We start from the raw sequence: 19,170 nt of genomic DNA on the forward strand, positions 1-19,170 counted from the left end.
TAATTCTTCTTTACTTAGATATCATTTAGAGTAACAGATACTTTAATTGTGCTTTTATCTGGCACCGAACACCTATCGGAGTGTACATGTCAAACAAAGCCAAAAACAAGAGTACAGTCACAGACAAAGCTTCACTTGAGGTTCAACAAAAATCACTGTGCCGTGCGCCACGGTAACAGTCTGCTGAGGTGTGTCAGATTACAGGTAGGCTATGCTCCACCTGTCACCTGTGTGTGGCCCTTCCCTCACAGCTGGCCAGGTAGAGAGAACAGAGGGAAGGAGGGAGCAGGTAAGGGAGGCGACAGGTGGTTCGCCCAAAACAGCATTCCAGATGGCCTCATGCGATTAACAGGAATTGATAAGGAAAGTTTGTAATAAACAGATAGGTGACAAAGGGTCGTTTAATAGTAAATCAAATAGAGACACTTTTTATTGCAGATGGGATCTGAGTGCACACAAATATACACACTATACAGCACAGCACGTAGAGAGTATGTACAAAATATACTAGAGTGGTTGCAGCTGTGTTTAAATTGGAACAGCAATAGGCCTGCAATTAGGAGCAAAACGTTTTGGGGGGATTTTAACTGAGATTTAGTGTCTAATGATATGAACTGGCATTAAGCAGACTGAAACAATCTAGATTTAAGAGTCATTTCATGTTAAATAGAGTTCTGAGAATGCAAAGTCTTTGTCCCACAGCTCAAAGTGGCTCAGTTAGAAGGGCAGTAGACATTCTAAACTCAACCTAAAACTATTTTAAGCAGCATTTCGATTCTTTTATAATTATTATACATGCAGTATGGAAGCCGTTTTCTAAATCAGAGAACAAAATAAAGGTATTTATGTGATAAAGTGTGAAAAAAAGTTTTCGAATTAATCGAAAAATACTCGATAGATTAATCGATTGGAAAACAAACAGTCAGTTCCAGCAATATTTTCTATTTTAATATATTCCGAAGTGAAGCTTTTTCAGCATCGTTACTCCAGCCTTCGGTGTCACATGATCCGATTCCATTCAGAAATCATTCTAATATTATCTAATATAATATATCTTTTTTTTTTAAATAAATGTTGAAAACAGTTGTGCTGCTTAATATTTTTGTGGAAACCATGATATATTTTATTTCATTCTTTGATAAGTACAAAGTTTGGAGCTCAGGATCAAAAGTGACATTGGTCCTTACTTGATCCTCAAATGCAGATGTTCTCTTGGTTACATTAATTGAGCTGTGACACCTACCGACCACTCTGGATGGAGGAGGACATCGGTGAGCTCCAGCACTAGAGTGTATGGAGGCTGGTAATAGGGTTCTCGCAGTGGGTCTGGGAGAAGCTTTGGGCTTGTGGGCTCGATGATCATCTACAGAGAAGCAGAAAGAGAACATTTGGTACCTCAGATTCTTTCTTATGAGGATATAAATGGGGTTTATTTTCTGTATCCTCTAACCTGTCGGTAATCTTTGAAATATTTGAAGGTTCTTCTGAGCTGCTGGATGACGGGAACATCTAGAGGACGAAAAAAAAAAATTATAAACTTGTGTAGCCACATCGATAAAAAATGATTCATGATTAAAAGTAAAAATAGTTTCTTAAAGCTCTTTGTATGTCTTCGACTTACTGTATAAAATGCAAATATTAAATGTTAAGTCATTTTAAATGGTTTAAGGCTTACTGATAACAACTACGTAAGCACATCAAATACTAATGGTCATTTCAAGACACTATACAACATCCCCAGATCATTCAAACTAAAGTGATTAGCCCCATTTTCATGGCTTTAGCTCCCTCCAATCGCCACATGCCATATGCCACCTCAAGCGGCAGAATGGACAGATAAAGTGGCGGCACACAGGTTCCATGCGCCTCCTGCCTGGCTCGCTGTGCGTCTGTTAAGGCAGCCAGCCCGCCAAGGGGCCCATCAACAACATCAGGGCACGAGGAAGGAGGTTGATTGGGGGAGGGACGACACAAACCGCCTAAACACCCTCTCCTCCAGCCCTATCCCTCCTTTTCTCCTGTTGGATTAGTTTGGAGGGGGAGTGTTTGCGCTCTTTGAGGGAGCATGTGCCTGTTGGCAGCCTCCAATGGAATAAGCTTTCCCTTGAGGCTAATGAGCGAGACGAGATGGACGTCTCCTTATCATACTTATGTTGAAGAGAGACAGTGGTGGTGTGAGTAGGTTCCATTTATATGATATCAGCATCACAGCTTTGTTTCTGAAAAGTAATGGATCAATGAAGACACGTAGCTGTGTTAGACAAAACACCTGTTGAACAAGGAATAGTAGCTCCGTAAAAGTGGTCCATGCACTATACCTCAAGTCTTCTGAAGCCATACGATAGATTTGTTTAATGAAAACACCACAAGCACATCATTATGCAGATCTCAAATCAAACATGGCACCTGAGGTGGATGAATCACTTTATTTGAGAGTGAATATGACTTAAATTTCGTTGTGCTTATAACAAACAGAGACATTACATATAAATATATTATTTATAGGGCTGCTTTTATGGTGCTTTTCTAACTTTGTGGCACATTGTAAATGTGAACAGAAAAGTAGAATAACATGACGGCGAGTTAATAATGACAGAAGGTGCTGAATTAAAAGAACAAATTTCTTTCCCTCTCCCAAAAAAACAAAAATTCGGACCCCAAACCTTTGAATGGGGTTGTCAGTATTCCTTGTAGTGTTTTCTAAAGAGATTTGTTTAGAGAAAGTTTATCCTCTTCACATCGACCCCAGTCGTCTGTTTAACTCCATCCAAACTGGCACACATCTGTCCCGGCATAAGTCCTTCCTTCTCCACAAGTCCAAGATCAATACAAAGGGTGAACAGTTGCAAGAACCGTTACCAAGACTGATCCAAGACGACACCGGCGAAGCGGGGAACCACTGGGTGCGCTTTGAAGAGTCTCTTGTGCTAACCTTGTTTGTCAGTGTAAATGGCGAGGAGTCCCATTGTTGCTTCACAGAGGGCCTGTGTCTCTCTGGAGGGATGTCCACTGAGTCTAAGGCGAGGAGGGAGGGAGAGGAAGATCGATGGCTAGGCCTCTGGACACAACAAAGGCCTCCTTTAATCCTGCACTGGGTTAGCATATGCTTCGCTAGTTTGCCAAAGGCCATTACTCAATTGCCTTTCTTCCATCCCTTTCTTTGGGAGCCTCTTGCTTTTTTTCTTCCCTGTCAATCGCTCCTTTCTGCAGCTGTGAAAAGTGGTCTTTAGGTGCAGCCCTTCTCTCATTGCTGTCATATGGGAACCTAACCGATCTGTGGATAGGGTACCAGGCCTGTGCTAAATTGTCCTGGATGTTCTACAGCTCGCTGTTTGCTTTGAGAACTGGAGGTTCTCTAAACACAATGTTAATGTAATGTAAAGAAGAAAAATCGCAAAAAATAAAAACACATCTAATATTTTGCTCCATATAACCATAACTCTACAATATTACTGGAGATTTTTGAATCATTCTTGATGCCAAACTGAAATAATCACAATTAATAGTTGACCAATATATCGTCAAAGCCTTCCTTAAATATTAAAACAGCTAAATATGTTCATATTTAAAAGACCCATATACAACTGTTCACTGTGTAGACCAGGGGTGCCCAATCCTGCTCCTGGCGATCGACTGTCCTGCACAGTTCATCTCCAACCCTAATCAAACACACCTGAAGCAACCAATTAAGGTCTTCAGAGCACGTCAGGATCACTTGAAAATTAAAGGCAGGTGTGTTTGATTAGGGTTGGAGATGAACTGTGCAGGACAGTCGATCGCCAGGAGCAGGATTGGGCACCCCTGGTGTAGACTATCAGAGAGATGTTAAATGTTTACTTCAACATTTTTTGTAAAGTGCTTTTCACAATAAATATCGTTTCAAAGCAGCTTTAATTAGAAAAAAATAGTTTTAAGCACATTCGTTTGGAGTCAAGATGAAGAAATATATACTTTTCTTAAAGCAAGGATGCATTAAATTGATCAGTAAGTAATATCTGCTATATATAATGCTTTGTCTGACACATGTACTTCCTCTTTAGAGAGTTTGGGAAAAGAATTTAGGTCATGGAATTGACAATGCAGATTGGTCTGTTGTATGTAACAATTTGTATCTTAAGTGTACTTCATTGGGGGTTCACAAACTTTATTATAAATTCATTAATAGAATCTCTCACACACCATTACGGCTGAAGAACATTTACAGAAACTCGTCTGGTCTGTTTTAATTGTAAATTCACGGCTTTTGGTACTGTGCATTTCTTCACTGCTTTTGGTACTGTGATAAAATCATCAATTTCTGGTCCAAAATACATAACTTCCTCCAAGAGCTCCTTAAGTTGCAATTTTGTTTCTCTTTGGAATTGGATCTGTTATCTATCAGAGTGGAGACGATGTTTGACTCTTATGCTAAACACATGTTTTTAATTTTGGTTTATCTGGCAAAGAAATATATATAGTTGTTGTGGTCATTCCCTCAGGTGCCGCACTTCTCAAATATCTGCATTACTACCACTCGAGAATCTCACTTATGATACACATCAAAAGTCTAATGACATTTGGTAGATATGGACACCTCTTTGGCACCATGTTAATAACCTCACCTTATTCCCTACTCTACTGTGTATATTTACCGTTCTGCCTGAAGTGATTTGAATTTTTTATGGATTTATTTTTCTCCTTTTTGTCCCTCATTGTATGTTTGAGGCTGTATTTGAACGCTTCTGGACATTGGAGTAAACGACAAAAAATTTAAATGACAAGTAAGAACATTTATAGTGTTACAAATGATTTTAATTTCAACTAAATGCTGTTCTTTTGAACTAAAAGTCCTGTATAAAAATATTACTGTATTCAACAATAATAAGAAATGTTTCTTGAGCAGAAAATCAGCATATTAGAATTATTTCTGAAGGAAACAGAACATTATCATCTATTGGTGTGGACGCTATATAGTTGCCATTAGTTACAGCCTTTTTAAAAAGTTTCTTTAAGTTAAAGTTTCTGAGATGCAGACTAAAAAAGGGAGAACAGAATAAAACAAATATTGAGCTTTCACACCTGAGCATGTTACACAAACCATCCTTTTCTATTTCCAGTTTATTGTTGTTGCGATTGGTTTGAGATTAAATCTTTGTATGTATAAGCTCAAGCAAAACAACCCCTCCTCCTGACACATCTGAATTCACACTGTGCCACCTCAAACAAGACTACACTTGTCATTTCAGATATCAGACCCAAGTGATGGGTGAATCTGTCGTTAAATTCCACTCCAAAAATACCAGTAACACAAGTATAAAACCAAGCGGTTTCCAAGGTTTTAAACAAACAGAGAAGACAACTTATTTTTAGTCTCTACGATCTCATAACAAAAATAATTCATGCGACTCCATTAATTATTGGCACTGGCCAGTTGCCATCCAGTACAAATTGAGTGATGCAGCTTTGTATGAGGCGGCGGGCTGGCACAAGATGTGCATGTATGCGTCTTCCATTGAATGCCTTCACTTGGCACGGCAGAAAAGGTTTTTTTTTTTTTTTTTGCAGTCGCGCCTCTTTGCCTTGTCCCTTCTCCCTGAGGATGCCGCTTATCAAGGGTCCACTCTTCGTCCCCACGCTGGCCTTCTGCTATTTTAGACAGGGTGATCATGGGCCCAGGAGGCAGAAAACCTGCTTCTCCACTCCCATGAGGGAGTAGGCGTTTCACATCGGTCCCTAAAGTAATCATGGCCCTTCGTTATGGCATTAAAAGCTATAAGAGCATTAGTGTTGGACAGCAGCGCTCCGGGCTCGGAGGTAATAAATCGAGGTGGGGGGAGAAAAGGACACTTCAGGGAACGTGTGGAATTAATTACGTAATTATTATGAGACCGAACGATTGCATAGAGCAAGCGAAAACAGCCTGTTATCTCAATTGGCATCAGAGGTGAATGAAAAACGCAGGTGGTTTGCTTTTATCTGATGCGTGGCGTCTCTACCTTTACTCTATTGATGATAATGCCTGCTCCGAAGACAGCATACTGGTATCTGTTGTTGATTGTGTTATAAAGACGTCAGTCAAATCACCATAAAAACCAAGCCATTTCGCTGACAGGAAGCCAAATTTAAAGAAACAGTATACCTTAAATTTTTTTTAATTCTGTCATCATTTACTCACCCTCATTTAGTTATTTTTTGGAAGACAAATGATGAAAAACTATCATGTTACATAGCATGTACACTACCGTTCAAAGGTTTGGGGTCAGTAAGATTTAAAAAAGAATTAATTATTTTATTAAGCAGCAATACATTACATTTATTAAAAGTGACATTAAGGACATATATAATGTTATGAAAGATTTGTATAAATGCTGTTCTTTTGAACTTTCTATTCATCAAAGAATCTTGGAAAAAACGGTCATGTTTTCACAAAAATATTCAGCAGAACAAATATTTTTAGTGTTGTTAAGAAATGTTTCTTGAGCACAAAATCAGCAAATTATGAATGTTACACTGAAGACTGGAGTAATGGCTGCTTTGAAAATCAGCTTTTTAAATTACATTTTAAAATATAAGTTAAACGGAATAGTTTTTAAATTGCAATTATATTTCACGATTTTTACTGTATTCTTAATCAAACAAATACAGCCTTGATAAGCATAAGAGACTTATCAAAAACATTAAATACATCTTAAAAACCCAAACGTTTGAACAGTGGTGTATTTTCCATATACAATTAAGTGAAAGAGGGTTTCAAGCTCCAAAATAATTGTCAATTGTTCATTTTATGTGTAAAAAAACATGGATGTTTCATGGATGAAAGAAAGTCATACAGGTTTGCAACGACAAAAAGGTTACAAATTGGTGACTGATTTTCTATTTTTCTGTAAACTAACCCTTTAAAACTGACAAAAAAGAGGCACAAGCCTGATAATTCAACAACCCGCAATTAAGAATCAATGCAGCATGAATGAAAGCAATGAAACAATTGCCAATGTGAATGGCACATGTGCCACAGGCCACTGGTTAAGAGCCAATCAGGGTATGTGAGAGATTGATGCTTGCAGGGGTCATGTGCAGAGGTTCGGTCCCATGAAACATTTGGCTGTGAAGTGGGTTGAAACCCGCTGGCACTGGGTAAAGAGTGCTGCATGGCACCAGAAATCCATCATGAGCCTTGCTAACCTGACAGGTGAACAAACACACAACAAGCAGGCCAGAAGGGTCCTCATCTGCTAAAAAGGACCGCACAAGGGAACGAACAACAACACTCTTCATTCAAAAGGACGGGGAATAACAGCATTTCACGCTTGTAGACCAAAGCTCTACAAATAATGGAGTTCTCAACTTTCTGTCATGTTAACTTCCTCCTGAGCTTTGAGCTAGGCCTTTTACAGCCTTTAAACAAAGTGAAACTAAATTCTTAGTCTTATCAGTTCGGTGAACATCTGTAAGACATTTAGATTAATGCGTGTAGGAATAAAATGGCCACTACAACAGGCCCAAGCTTAGGCTAATACATAGATCATTTACGGTTATTTAAAAAAGCATAGTTGGAATGTGTCCAAATCGTTTAAAAAACAAAGTGCCTTACATGTGTTTAGATAAGGGGAGGACTTACCGTTATCAAACTCATCTGGAATCTGAAAAAAAAAAAAAAGAAAAGAAAAGAGAGAGTTAAGATACAAGACACCATGTTCTTCGGGCACACTGGTATATCAAGTTATGTTTGTAACACATGTGGGTATGAGGAGAGTTCAACCAAGTGTCTTTATACAAACTAGACACACACACCAAATTAACAGTAAAAGTTTGAAGAAAAAAAAAAAAAAAATTTATTTTAGACACAGGGTTTATTGGATGGAGGCCTTCAGACACCATGTAAAAATTGTGTAATTCTTTGTTATGTTTCCTGAATTCCAAAGAAGGAAACGTTTTTCTCTCTCTCACACACACACACACACACACACACACACACACACACACACACACACACACACACACACACACACACACACACACACACGATAAAAACATTGACAGCCAATCAGAATCGATCCTGCTTTAAAGAGCTCAAGCCAAAAATGAAAATGCTTGTCATCATTTACTCTTCCTCAAGTTGTTCCAAACCTGTATGACTTTCTTTCTTCTGCTGAACATTTTTGAAGAAAGTCGGTAACCAAACGACTGATGGACCCCATTGACTTCCATAGTAGGAAAAAAAAATACTATGGAAGTCAATGGGGACCAGCAACTGTTTAATTACCAACCTTCTTTAAAATATCTTCTTTTGTGTTCAGCAGAAGAAAGAAAGTCATACAGGTTTGGAACAACATGAGGGTGAGTAAATGATGACAGCATTTTCATTTTTGGGTGAACTATCCCTTTAAAGTGGCAGACGACAAACCTGCAGTGCGTGCTTAGAATAAATACCTTTTTTTGGCATAGTACTGTTAGACATTATTGTAAAAAATAAATAAATGATAATTGGTCTTTTAATAACAATACACCAGTTCACCAATAAGCACCAGACCAATGAATATTCAGCTGCATCTGTCAGCGTGTTCTGGCCCACTTGGGATCCAGGATCACCACATGCTGCCTGTCGGGACCCCTCACAGCACAACAGGGGGCAGAGGGCCTGTTTAAAACCACAGTCATTCTCCTACTACTGCAATCATTCATTGTACTGGAACCGCTTTGGCGCCCTCCACTGGACAAAGGGCTAAGTGGTATTTTTGGGCTGAAGGGGAAAATTGAATCCTCAAGCTCCAACTTTCTGGTTTATCACAGACAAATATCACTCAATTATGGTTAAGTGAAAATAGGCAGTATAAATAAATAGAGTTAAGAAAAGCATCAAAACCTTGTTGAGAATGAAGAATATACTCTGCCTCCTGCTGGTGAACTATATGTTTGCACTTTGTCAGATTTGAAGAAAACACTGCTTGATCTAGCCAATTTGTTAAAAGGGACGCTTCACCCAAAAATTAGAATTCTATAATCATTTGCTCACCATGTCATTTCAAACATGTATGACTTTTTTCTGTAAAACAAAAAAATATTTTGAGAAACGGCTCAGTATTGTTTTGTCCATACAATGGACAAAATTGAACGGACAGAACTATTGGTTCTCAACATGCTTCAAAATATCCTCTTTTGTGTTCCACAGAAGAAGGGGAATTTTTTTTTTTTTTTTTTTTTTTTTTTTTACTTTTGGCAAAATTATAAAAAGATAAAGAAGCCCGATAATACAATGAGAGAGATTGCCGTTTATAGTATTATTATAGCCATATGGATAATCATATCCATATTAACTAACACACAGGACTCCGGGCAGCATATGCAAGTGCCAACTTGTCAATGCCAAGTGAGCATGCAAGCAAAAACAGACCAGATCTGTTTTTGTATTTATTTGCTATGAGTGAGCTATGAATTTTTATCATAAAGATCCCACAACCACTGAAGATGAAAGCCGTAACTACACTGTACTCTCATCTACCCACAAACACACTGCTGTTCAACATAAATTAGAATTGTGGTTGGTAATTGTGGTTGGGTTGGTAATTTTTTTTTTTTTAAGAAATAAATATTTTATTCAGCAAGGACACATGCTGAAGCACAGAGACAAACTTCAACAGCCACTGTAGCCATTATATGAACCAATAAAGATTCGATTTTGTTCTATGAGAAGAGGATTCAGCCTTTGGTCTCACGCTGTCACTTCCTTTAAGTGCCCTTCAATTAAGACCTTGGCTTGTGAAAAATGGCACCCAAAAGCCTGGCACACTCCACACACATCTCCAAAAAGGCCTCAACTACATGTGAAGTGTGCCCTGTTAGGAGACCACCAGTCCAAAAGGGTCAATATACCAAAGAAGTGTCGGCAACAAACATAACCACATTGTGCTAAGTCTGTCCTTCGAGTCTCTTGTTTCTGGACATCACTCAAAAGGTTTAATTTGCAGGACAAATGCTGTATAAACAGTCTGTTTGAAGGCTATGCTTTGGTGAAGGTTCCTCCTTTCAAAATAGTCCTTGAGCTAAACTGTCACGTAAAATTTGTTCCTGCTTGCAGGAAATGATAACAGCCAAGCACTTTTTTTTTGTAAACACATAAATCAAGTGAAATGTGTCCGATTGTCAAATGTGAAACAGTGGGTGATGACAAAATGCACGTACAGCGTGCTTTCCCAAACACTTTCCTGTTACAGGTTAAACTGGTTGAATGTTCTTGAGACCTTTCGACAACTAAATGACTGAGGTGCGAAAACACTCTGGCAGTGTGACAAGACCTTCTGTCGAGAAGGCTAATGAGCGCAGTCTCGCTCTGTGTCTTGTGCATGAGACGCGTGACTCATCTTTGAAAGGCCAGGCACACGCCATTCACAAGTCTCATTACATCTCAACTGACTGCGAAGTGTGCCCATTCAAAGTGATTCACAGCCTACAGGAACACCAGCTTTGAGGTAGCAATCTTCCCGAGGAAACACCTCAAGCCTTTTTACTAGGGATACACTGATACCACTTCTTCTGTAATATTACAACAGCTGTACTGTTTTTACATACATATACAATTTAGTTTTAATCCAACTGATGCTTATGTGCTGAGAAGTGCTTTCTCTCTCTCCCGACGTTCAAGTAACATTAGTAATGGGTGCACAGCTTTCTTTTTTTGCTATTGACGCATCCAAATCTAAATGACCTTTTCAGCGATGTCTTTGAGAAAGGGATGTGAAACATTAGAAATATGAAACAAAGACTCAACTATAAATTGATTCTCGATTTTATAGTCGATTTTATTCCGAAATTCAAACAATAGGTTAAATGTTGTTTTGACACTTTAATATTTTCTCAAACTCAGTTTTAGCTATTTGCGCGTGCATGCTAGAAATAGAACCGACGCCTATTTTTCATGCGACACGCAAGTGTGTTGGAAGCGTTTACATGCAAAATAGAATAGGAAAAGATGTTTATATGTCATTTTGACACAAATACATATTAATAAATGACATTTTGATGTTTGAAAGCATTTTTTTACAGTCTATGTTTGAAAGTCTCTAGGTTTACACCGGCACGCGCATGCCCAATGTTGGTGAATGGTCACGTGATCCGCGTTTTCAGTCGTTTTAATGTGGACGGAGATCAATTCGAATGGTGCGTTCAAGTCCTCCTGGGAAGTTTGTACGTACGAGGTGGGAAGTCGTGCTTATAACGGCATGTGCGTTCAAGTCACTTTCGTCGGAGCAAAATGGCGGAGTACTTTCTCTTAATTAATTACACAAAAATACAGTAAGGTTCTTAAACTCTTGTTCTAGAAAATGAAGAACAAAGAAATGTGCATCAGGTGTACTTTGTATTTTTATGTTTTTAATTAATTTATGAAGCCACTGCCAACACATCGTTACATGTTGCATTGTTATATTATAATACGATCATATTCTGTGTTGGCGATTAGCTAACTGAGCTGTTAATAGAAAAGCCATGACAATATCACAGCTAAATACCTTTACGTATTGTGTATTCCGCCATGTTAATCACTGACACGCCCCCAACTCGTAAAGATCGGAGCTTAGAGAAAATCCCGAGCTCCCCACTGGTATTTACCACATTGTGGTGGCGTTCAAGTGCGTTCAACTCGTAAATACGATCTATACGAGATGACTTGAACGCACCATAATACGCAGCTAAAACGCTGGTGTGGACGGAGATCGTATTCGTTTTAATTCTCCGTTTTTAAACGAAAACGCAGTAGTGTGGACGGGGCCTTAGATTGAGCCAGGATTATGCGCTAGTTCAATTAGGAAATTTAATTAGCTTTTATAAATGTGCCTTAGAAAAAAAAAAAACCTAAACAATGGCACTGGCATAATTTAAGACGTGTCGGTCCAAGTTACTTTCAATTAAAACAGCTCAAACATGCATTTTAGTCTGGGACTAATTCAAGTGCATCCTGAATTTTCGGTTTCAGACCAGAATTTTCATTTCGGTGCATCTCTGATTAGATATATTTACTTCATAGACATCTTTAATCTCTGATGTCTCCATATCTCTGTTTGTTCTGTTGTCGTGTTTCTTTGTCTGGATTCTCCGATTGTGAACCCGTCCATTTTGTTTCCAGCGGCACTGGCAATAACGTCAGTTGCGCGTTCTCACTCTCTTCTCTCCGACAGCGAAGTGACACACCCGCCTCCTCTCACTCACTCGTCTCATTCGCTCCGGATAAATAGTGCTTGTATTCCGCATAATTTGACTAATTCCCACAGGTTTCGCGCTCACACAAAAAGCGCGCACACCACTGATCTATATAAGGAGCGCGCACAAGCCGCCTCTCAGTCTCAAAGCAGCTTGTGAGTTACAAGTAACAAAATGAGTGGCTTACTGCGCTTAAGCGGTCAAATACACACAAAATTATGTCAAAATGCCTGTCTTGGCCAGTATTCAGTTACACAGTCAGTTTTGGAACATAATTAGTTGAAAAAGATGATGCTTGTTGTGTAACAGTATATTGGATCCAATAAACTCTTAAAGTGACGGCGGTCTAATAAACCTGTTGCTGTCTGTCATGTTAATAAAAGAACAAAAGACAAAGAAAATCACTCTCTGCTCTTGACTGAATAACTTCTGTAACTAATTGTAAGCATTAATCTGTATTTGATTTTTACAATGAAGACTATCCAGTGTTATTATACGTTTCTGTAGTATTTCTGAATATACTGAATAAACACCTGAAAAACTTAAAGGGATAGTTCACTTTGAAATTAAATTTTGGTATGTTTTAGCTTACCTGAAGGGCATCCAAGATGTAGGTGTCTTTTTTTCCGCAGTAGTTTCAATTTTGATATTTTTAGGTCAAACCGTTCTTGTCTGACAGTCATATCATGCAGGTCTATGGTCACGGTCTCAAAGAGCATGCACAGAGTCCAAATGAAAACAATTCCCCATCGTCTAAATTAAACAATTCCCCATCGTAAGTACACATTGATGGCCTAAGATACGAAACGAGCGGTTTGTGTGAGAAAACGAACAGTATTTATATTGTTTTTACCTCTTATAAAACAACCACGTCCAAGTGATCTGAGGGCGCGGGCGCTTCCTGCTGTGTGACGGTTGCGCAGACTGGTGCATAGATATATATACACTAGATGTCGCATTAAAGACATTCGTTCCAATGAACTGCCGTAGCCAAGGCGACATCTAGTGTATATATCTATGCACCAGTCTGCGCACACGACACACAGCAGGATGCGCTCGCGCCCTCAGATCACTTGGACGTGATGGTGTTATAAGAGGTAAAAACGATATAAATACTGTTAGTTTTCTCACACAAACCGCTCGTTTCGTATTTTTATTTGTATTTTTACTTGTTTTTTTATGAAAAATAAATTTTGTATTGAAGAAAATTGCCACTTGCATTTTTCTTGGCGGATTCCGATTTCCAATTTTTTTTTGCAATCGGTGCATCTCTAACCTGGACCGGTGGAATTTCAAACAACACATTTCGGTCAAAATGGATTTAGACCAAAACAGTGACATTTATTAATTTAGTGTTGCTCCGATGACGCATTTTGACGCATTCAGTGTCTATTTTGCGCAAATTTTGGATAAGCTTGATAACATGACAGCTCTGTGGACGCTAAGGCTGAGTTGACAATATCTATTTCTCATTTTTAATTAATACTGATATGGATTCTAAAAAAAAAAAAAAAAAGTTGTTTTCTGTCAATAAAACACATTGCTTGTAAAACGGTGAGCCTAAAGCCCCGTTCACACTACAAGCGACTTTGTCATGCACATAATATTAAAGATGAATGAGAAACAGTGAGTGCTCTTTGCTATCGCGGCTATTTAACTGCAGCAAATGGGCAAATACTGGTCTTTCTGAGTTCACGAAACCATTCAGGCTCGGAGTCAGCACGGCAAATACCACTGTATGTACACGGAGACATATCATACTATATTGGACCGTTTCTGACTGCTAAAATAAACTTCTCAATCATCTTGCCTCGGCACTGAAGAGTGATGGATCACGCGCGCCCTACTGACTTCACTCGGATTGGTTGTCGCTCCCAAAAGTCGCTCTTCATTTGCATAAAGTTGAACAGATCTCAACTTTGTCGCGTCGCCAGACACGCCCCATCCAGTCGCCAACGGTTGCGACCGCGCGTGTCACCGGAAGTCGCCCGCTCCCCATTGAAAATGAATGGTATCGCGTCGCTTGGTCGCGTGTAGTGTGAACGTAGCTTATGGCACAGTAGACAAAAAAGATATTTAAAAACAAATTCAAAGCAATTTGAAAATAAAATGGCACCAAACAAATCATTTTCTGTCCTAAATTTAAAGGTGAATGGTTCTAAAATGTCCACCTGGCGAAGAAAAAAAAAAAAAAAAAAAAACTGTCCATGGGAAGAGAGCGAGGTTCCCAGTCCCACACTGTCACACAATTGACATCCAATTGGAGTGGACAGAGGTGGCAATTTTTACAAGCAAATATCTGGCACACTTCACATTTGTCTCCTATGTGGTTGCAAACATATGTTAAAGTGTGCCCTTTGAAAAAGGTGAAGGAAGCAGACCAGGAGGGGTGGCACCAGCGAACAAGATTTTCCCATGCACACACCTCAGCCCAGCACATGCCACAGTTTAAAGAGAACTTGAAAAGTGTGTGGTTTATAGAGCAAGCAGCAATGAGGTGACACCCATGATCTCACCCCGATTGCTGTGAGAAGTGTGTCTGTGCAGCGGACCCTAAACCATAGAGGCCTGATAATGAACACCTAAACATGTGGTGTCTAAATCCCACAGTTAGGAGAGCTGGCAATCCTTCTGAAATCAACATTTTCCAAGATCAAGACCAATAAGGTGTCTACAAATGTAGTTTTAATAATAGAAGTAATTACCTTTAATACCATTTGATCCTTCAGCCAATCTACATTAGCAACACATTATTAGATGTTTGATAACATAGTCAAGCAAAAGGCTAATCACATTAATTACCGTTATGTGTCCGATATTGTAAAGAGCGATACCATTGTGCAGCATTTACTACAGTAAGTTGACCGAGTGCATCTCTGAGCTGGAGTGAGTGAGTGGAGGCGGGGGTTAATTTGCATATTTATAGAACCACGTATACTATATGAAGCAAGGGTTTGGAGTAACATTCAAGCACATTTTATTTTTCACAGAAAAAACTTTTAAATATGCCAATTTGGTGATCAAAGATGAGTTTTAAGGGATATAATATTGACTACTACAGGGGGATTTTAACAAATTCTTATTTAAAAGTTTTATAAAATATCTTAAAGTTTTACTAACTAATATCAACACTAAATTTAGGTTACTGTAATGCTGCTCATAATTCATCCATGCAAAATAATTATCAAACTAAAGGCATATAATTATATATAAAGCCGAGATTTTTTTTTTAATTAATAATTTTATTAAACCAAGATGTAAGATATTAAATAAATGCCATTCTTTTGAACTTTCAATTCATCAAAGAATCCTGTATCACGGGTTACACAAAAATATAAAGCAGCACAACCATTTTCAACATTAATAAGAAAACATATTTATTGAGCTTTTTTTTTTGGGCTGGGTGGTATGATGATATATATCATCATGATGATGTAAAGTGTCTTATAGATTGCGGTTTGTAAATATATCCACATTGCACAGCACTACTTAAAGTTCTAGACACTTTAGACTGATAAAGAAACCTGAATGAATGAGGAATAAAGAGTGGGACATGCATAAGAGTTAAGCGCAATAAGCCGTGAAAAACGAACGCTGACTGACGCATCCAAAGCAAGCGCACTAAATACCTCTCTCCAGACACCATGCGATCCCAAATTCAGATCTTTCACAACTTATGGAGCTTGAATGGTAAAACACACACAATTGGGTCAACATGCCCATCATGTGGAGTATTTATCTACTTAAAAACAGTCGGTTATGACTGAAGAGAAAGTCAACAATGCACTCTTATTTTTACATTTAGTCAATTACAGGCCGATCTCGAATTGACCTTTTCTGTCAAAATTAATAGAAATGGCAGTATCCTCACAACTATGTTCCTTTTTAGAAAGAAATGGTATCTGCGAGGATTTCCAGTCAGGATTTAGACCATATCATAGTACTGAGACAGCTCTCATTAGAGTCACAAATGATTTGCTCTTATCATCCGATCGTGGTTGTATCTCTCTATTAGTGTTACTGGATCTTAGTGCTGCATTTGACACCATTGACCACAACATTCTTTTAAATAGACTCGAAAATTATGTTGGCATTAGTGGAATTGCATTAGCATGGTTTAAATCATACTTATCCTACCGTAGATCAACAAACTTTGTTGTATTATTTTCATGTTATCCCTGTGAAGCTGCTTTGATAAAATCTGTATTGTAAAAAGCGCTATATAAATAAAGGTGACTTAACTTGACATTTGATTATTCAGTTTCTGTAGTATTTCTTACTACATGTTAAATATAACTACTGTACCTAATGACAATAATATTTATAATAAAAAAAAACAATAATAATAAAAATAAAACAAACATTTAACTTCAAATTAATTTCTTTGTTCTATTGTATTTGTCCTATGGTTTGTAATTTGCTTTGTTCTTATTTTAGTCACAAAAATGTAATTAAATAAAAAAAAAAACTATATTGTGATATATATTGTTATTGTGAAAAAAGTTTCATATAGTGAAATAAGATTTTTGTCACGTTGCCCACCCCATAGTATTTTTGATCAAATAAATGCAGTCTTGGTGAGCACATGAGACTTACCGACCCCAACATTTTAAACTGTGGTGTATATAAATGTACAATTGTTTCTGCTATAAAAGTTTCTTAATATTGTTCTTCTTCTGATTTACAATAAGGGCAAGAAGACAGAAGCGTGGGAGACCGATCATAAAGCCAGTCCCTGAGACGGAAAAAAAGAAAATTACAGTACGGGAACAGGACGAAGGATATCTTCACAATAAGATCACAAGAGCTGAGAACAGTAAAACCCCTCCAATCTAACGAACGAGGTGTGTGATCAGGCACCAATGGCCCTCTGAACTCATGTGAGGTCACACTGACCTGTGAAGTGTGCCCTTACAAGTGGGCTCTAATTAAGCAGGTAACAAAACAGGATGTCTAACAACGGTGGAGGTGTGCTCTTTAAAGTGACCACCTTCCTTAATCCACACCTCATACCTCTGGCACATGCCTCCAGACTAGGTGCATTTGGCATCTACTTGTGAAGTGTGCCCCTTTGGAGGTGGGAAACAGTGGGTGGCTTCCTGACACATTAAAGTAACCTTGCTAATTTGATCTTTAAGAAGCCAAACAGGCATTAATGCTCATTTATGAGCTCTACGGCCTTTAACACCTTAAAAAAATAGTTCACCCAAAATCTCTATTTGTGTTCCACAGATGAAATAAAAATCATACAAGATTGAATCAACATATGTGTGAACAATCCCTTTAAGACATTGCGATCACTCAGTCATATTTATATAATGATAGTTCACTATGACATTGGAAATATGGCACTGAATTTATAGAAAGAACCTCTTCTGAGCATTATATACTATATGCAAAAGGAGCATCAAAAATACTAAATACTGGTGCTTGTCACAACATCAAAGTCAAGCTCCAATTACAGTAGCACAGGTCTTCCACACAGGGGAGAGAGAGGTACAAAACGCAACACCAACAAGCAAAACACATTTCATAGAGTCTTCTGCGAGACTGGCTTTGTAAAGCGAGTTGTTTGAAGTGGGCCACCTCGAGAGGTGCTAGAAGTCTGCTCCCTGAATAAAGGAAATTCACAGCACTATGAGAAGTGTGCCCTACAGAGCGAAAATCTTCACACCGACACCTGATTGAACTGCCTGTAAACCAGAAGCCATTGTAGTTTCAATAGAAAGAGACTGGTGGGGGAGCGCAGGTGAGAAAGTGTGCCACGGGAAATAGCACAGCGTTAGAGCTTGTTAAAATTACCATATTCTAAAAAAATTGAGGGAAACGACGGGACACCATTAAGATACTTTTAGACTGCTAACTTAATCTATTCAACAAATCTGATATTAACTGAAATTCATAACTCATTAGAACGTGTAGCCTATAGAAAATGTATGGGTGATGTCAAAAATGTTGAAACACTGCTCAATGATTCCTTGTCAAACTCTTTAAAGGAATTTATCTTTTTTTTTTGCACACAGAAAGTATTCTCGTCGCTTCATAGCATTAAGGTTGAACCACTGTAGTCACAGGGCCTATTTCAACAATGTCTTTACTACCTTTTTGGAACTCGAAAGTGGTAAAAACATTGCTTGCTCTATGTGGGGTCAAAAAGCTCTCGGGATTTCATCAAAATATCTTCATTTGTGTTCAGAAGATGAACGAAGGTCTTACAGGTTTGGAACGACATGAGGGGGAGTAATCAATGACAGAAATTTCATTTTTGGGTGAACTAACCCTTTATTACTAACAAAGGCTAAAAAATAAACTATAAAACCTGGTTTTATGATAGTTAATGCTTACCTTATTTCCTTGTTCATCCACGGAATTGCTACCTAGAGACCAGAAACACTCATAATTTTAGTCACATGATTTCAAACCTTTGAGAGTTTATGCAAGCAACAAAACATTACAACAAAATTAAATGAGATAATAAATATCTAATATCTAATAGATATTATTTGAGCTTTTTATGATACATAGAAGTATTTTCTTTGCATTTACATAATAAAATGTCTAATATTTTACACACGTTTATCCACTTATCAATTCATTCTTTTATCTAAACAAAGACAATACATTATTATTGAACTTGCATGCAAAACAAACATGTCAAAAGGTTATACGCAGTGTTGGATACGTTACTCTAAAAAAGTAGGCTAATTAAGCTACTAATTACATCTTCAATAGAGTAATTACATTACTGTACCAATTACTCTCTCTAAAAAGTATTGCATTGGTTATTATTAATTACTTTCTAAATACCATATCAACCATGACCAGCTGAACAATACAAGGACAGATATAAAACTGCTCTTAATTCTTTCAAATAAAGTATATATAAAATTGCATACATTATTCTTGAACTAACCAAAGCACTTAAAGGGAGAAGGTTTAGTAATCAAAAACATAGATTTTAACATTAGATACTAAATTTTGATGCTTTATATATAGAAT

The 19,170-nt window shown here is 37.9% G+C and overlaps 1 protein-coding gene across 1 annotated transcript in view; it reads right to left on the reverse strand.

Annotated features, from left to right (window-relative positions):
* Nucleotides 1–19,170, reverse strand: part of timm50 (translocase of inner mitochondrial membrane 50 homolog) — a 30,394-nt gene that overhangs the window by 9,106 nt on the left and 2,118 nt on the right. Inside the window, exons 3-6 of the mRNA XM_079885725.1 lie at nt 18,517–18,548; nt 7,598–7,619; nt 1,451–1,509; nt 1,244–1,363 (exon numbers count right to left, since the gene is read on the reverse strand). Of these exons, the coding sequence (XP_079741851.1) occupies nt 1,244–1,363; nt 1,451–1,509; nt 7,598–7,619; nt 18,517–18,548 (233 nt within the window). The remainder of the gene's footprint in view (nt 1–1,243; nt 1,364–1,450; nt 1,510–7,597; nt 7,620–18,516; nt 18,549–19,170) is intronic.

Source organism: Squalius cephalus (genome assembly GCF_949319135.1).
Source record: "Squalius cephalus genome assembly, chromosome: 11".
Taxonomy (NCBI): Eukaryota; Metazoa; Chordata; class Actinopteri; order Cypriniformes; family Leuciscidae; genus Squalius; species Squalius cephalus.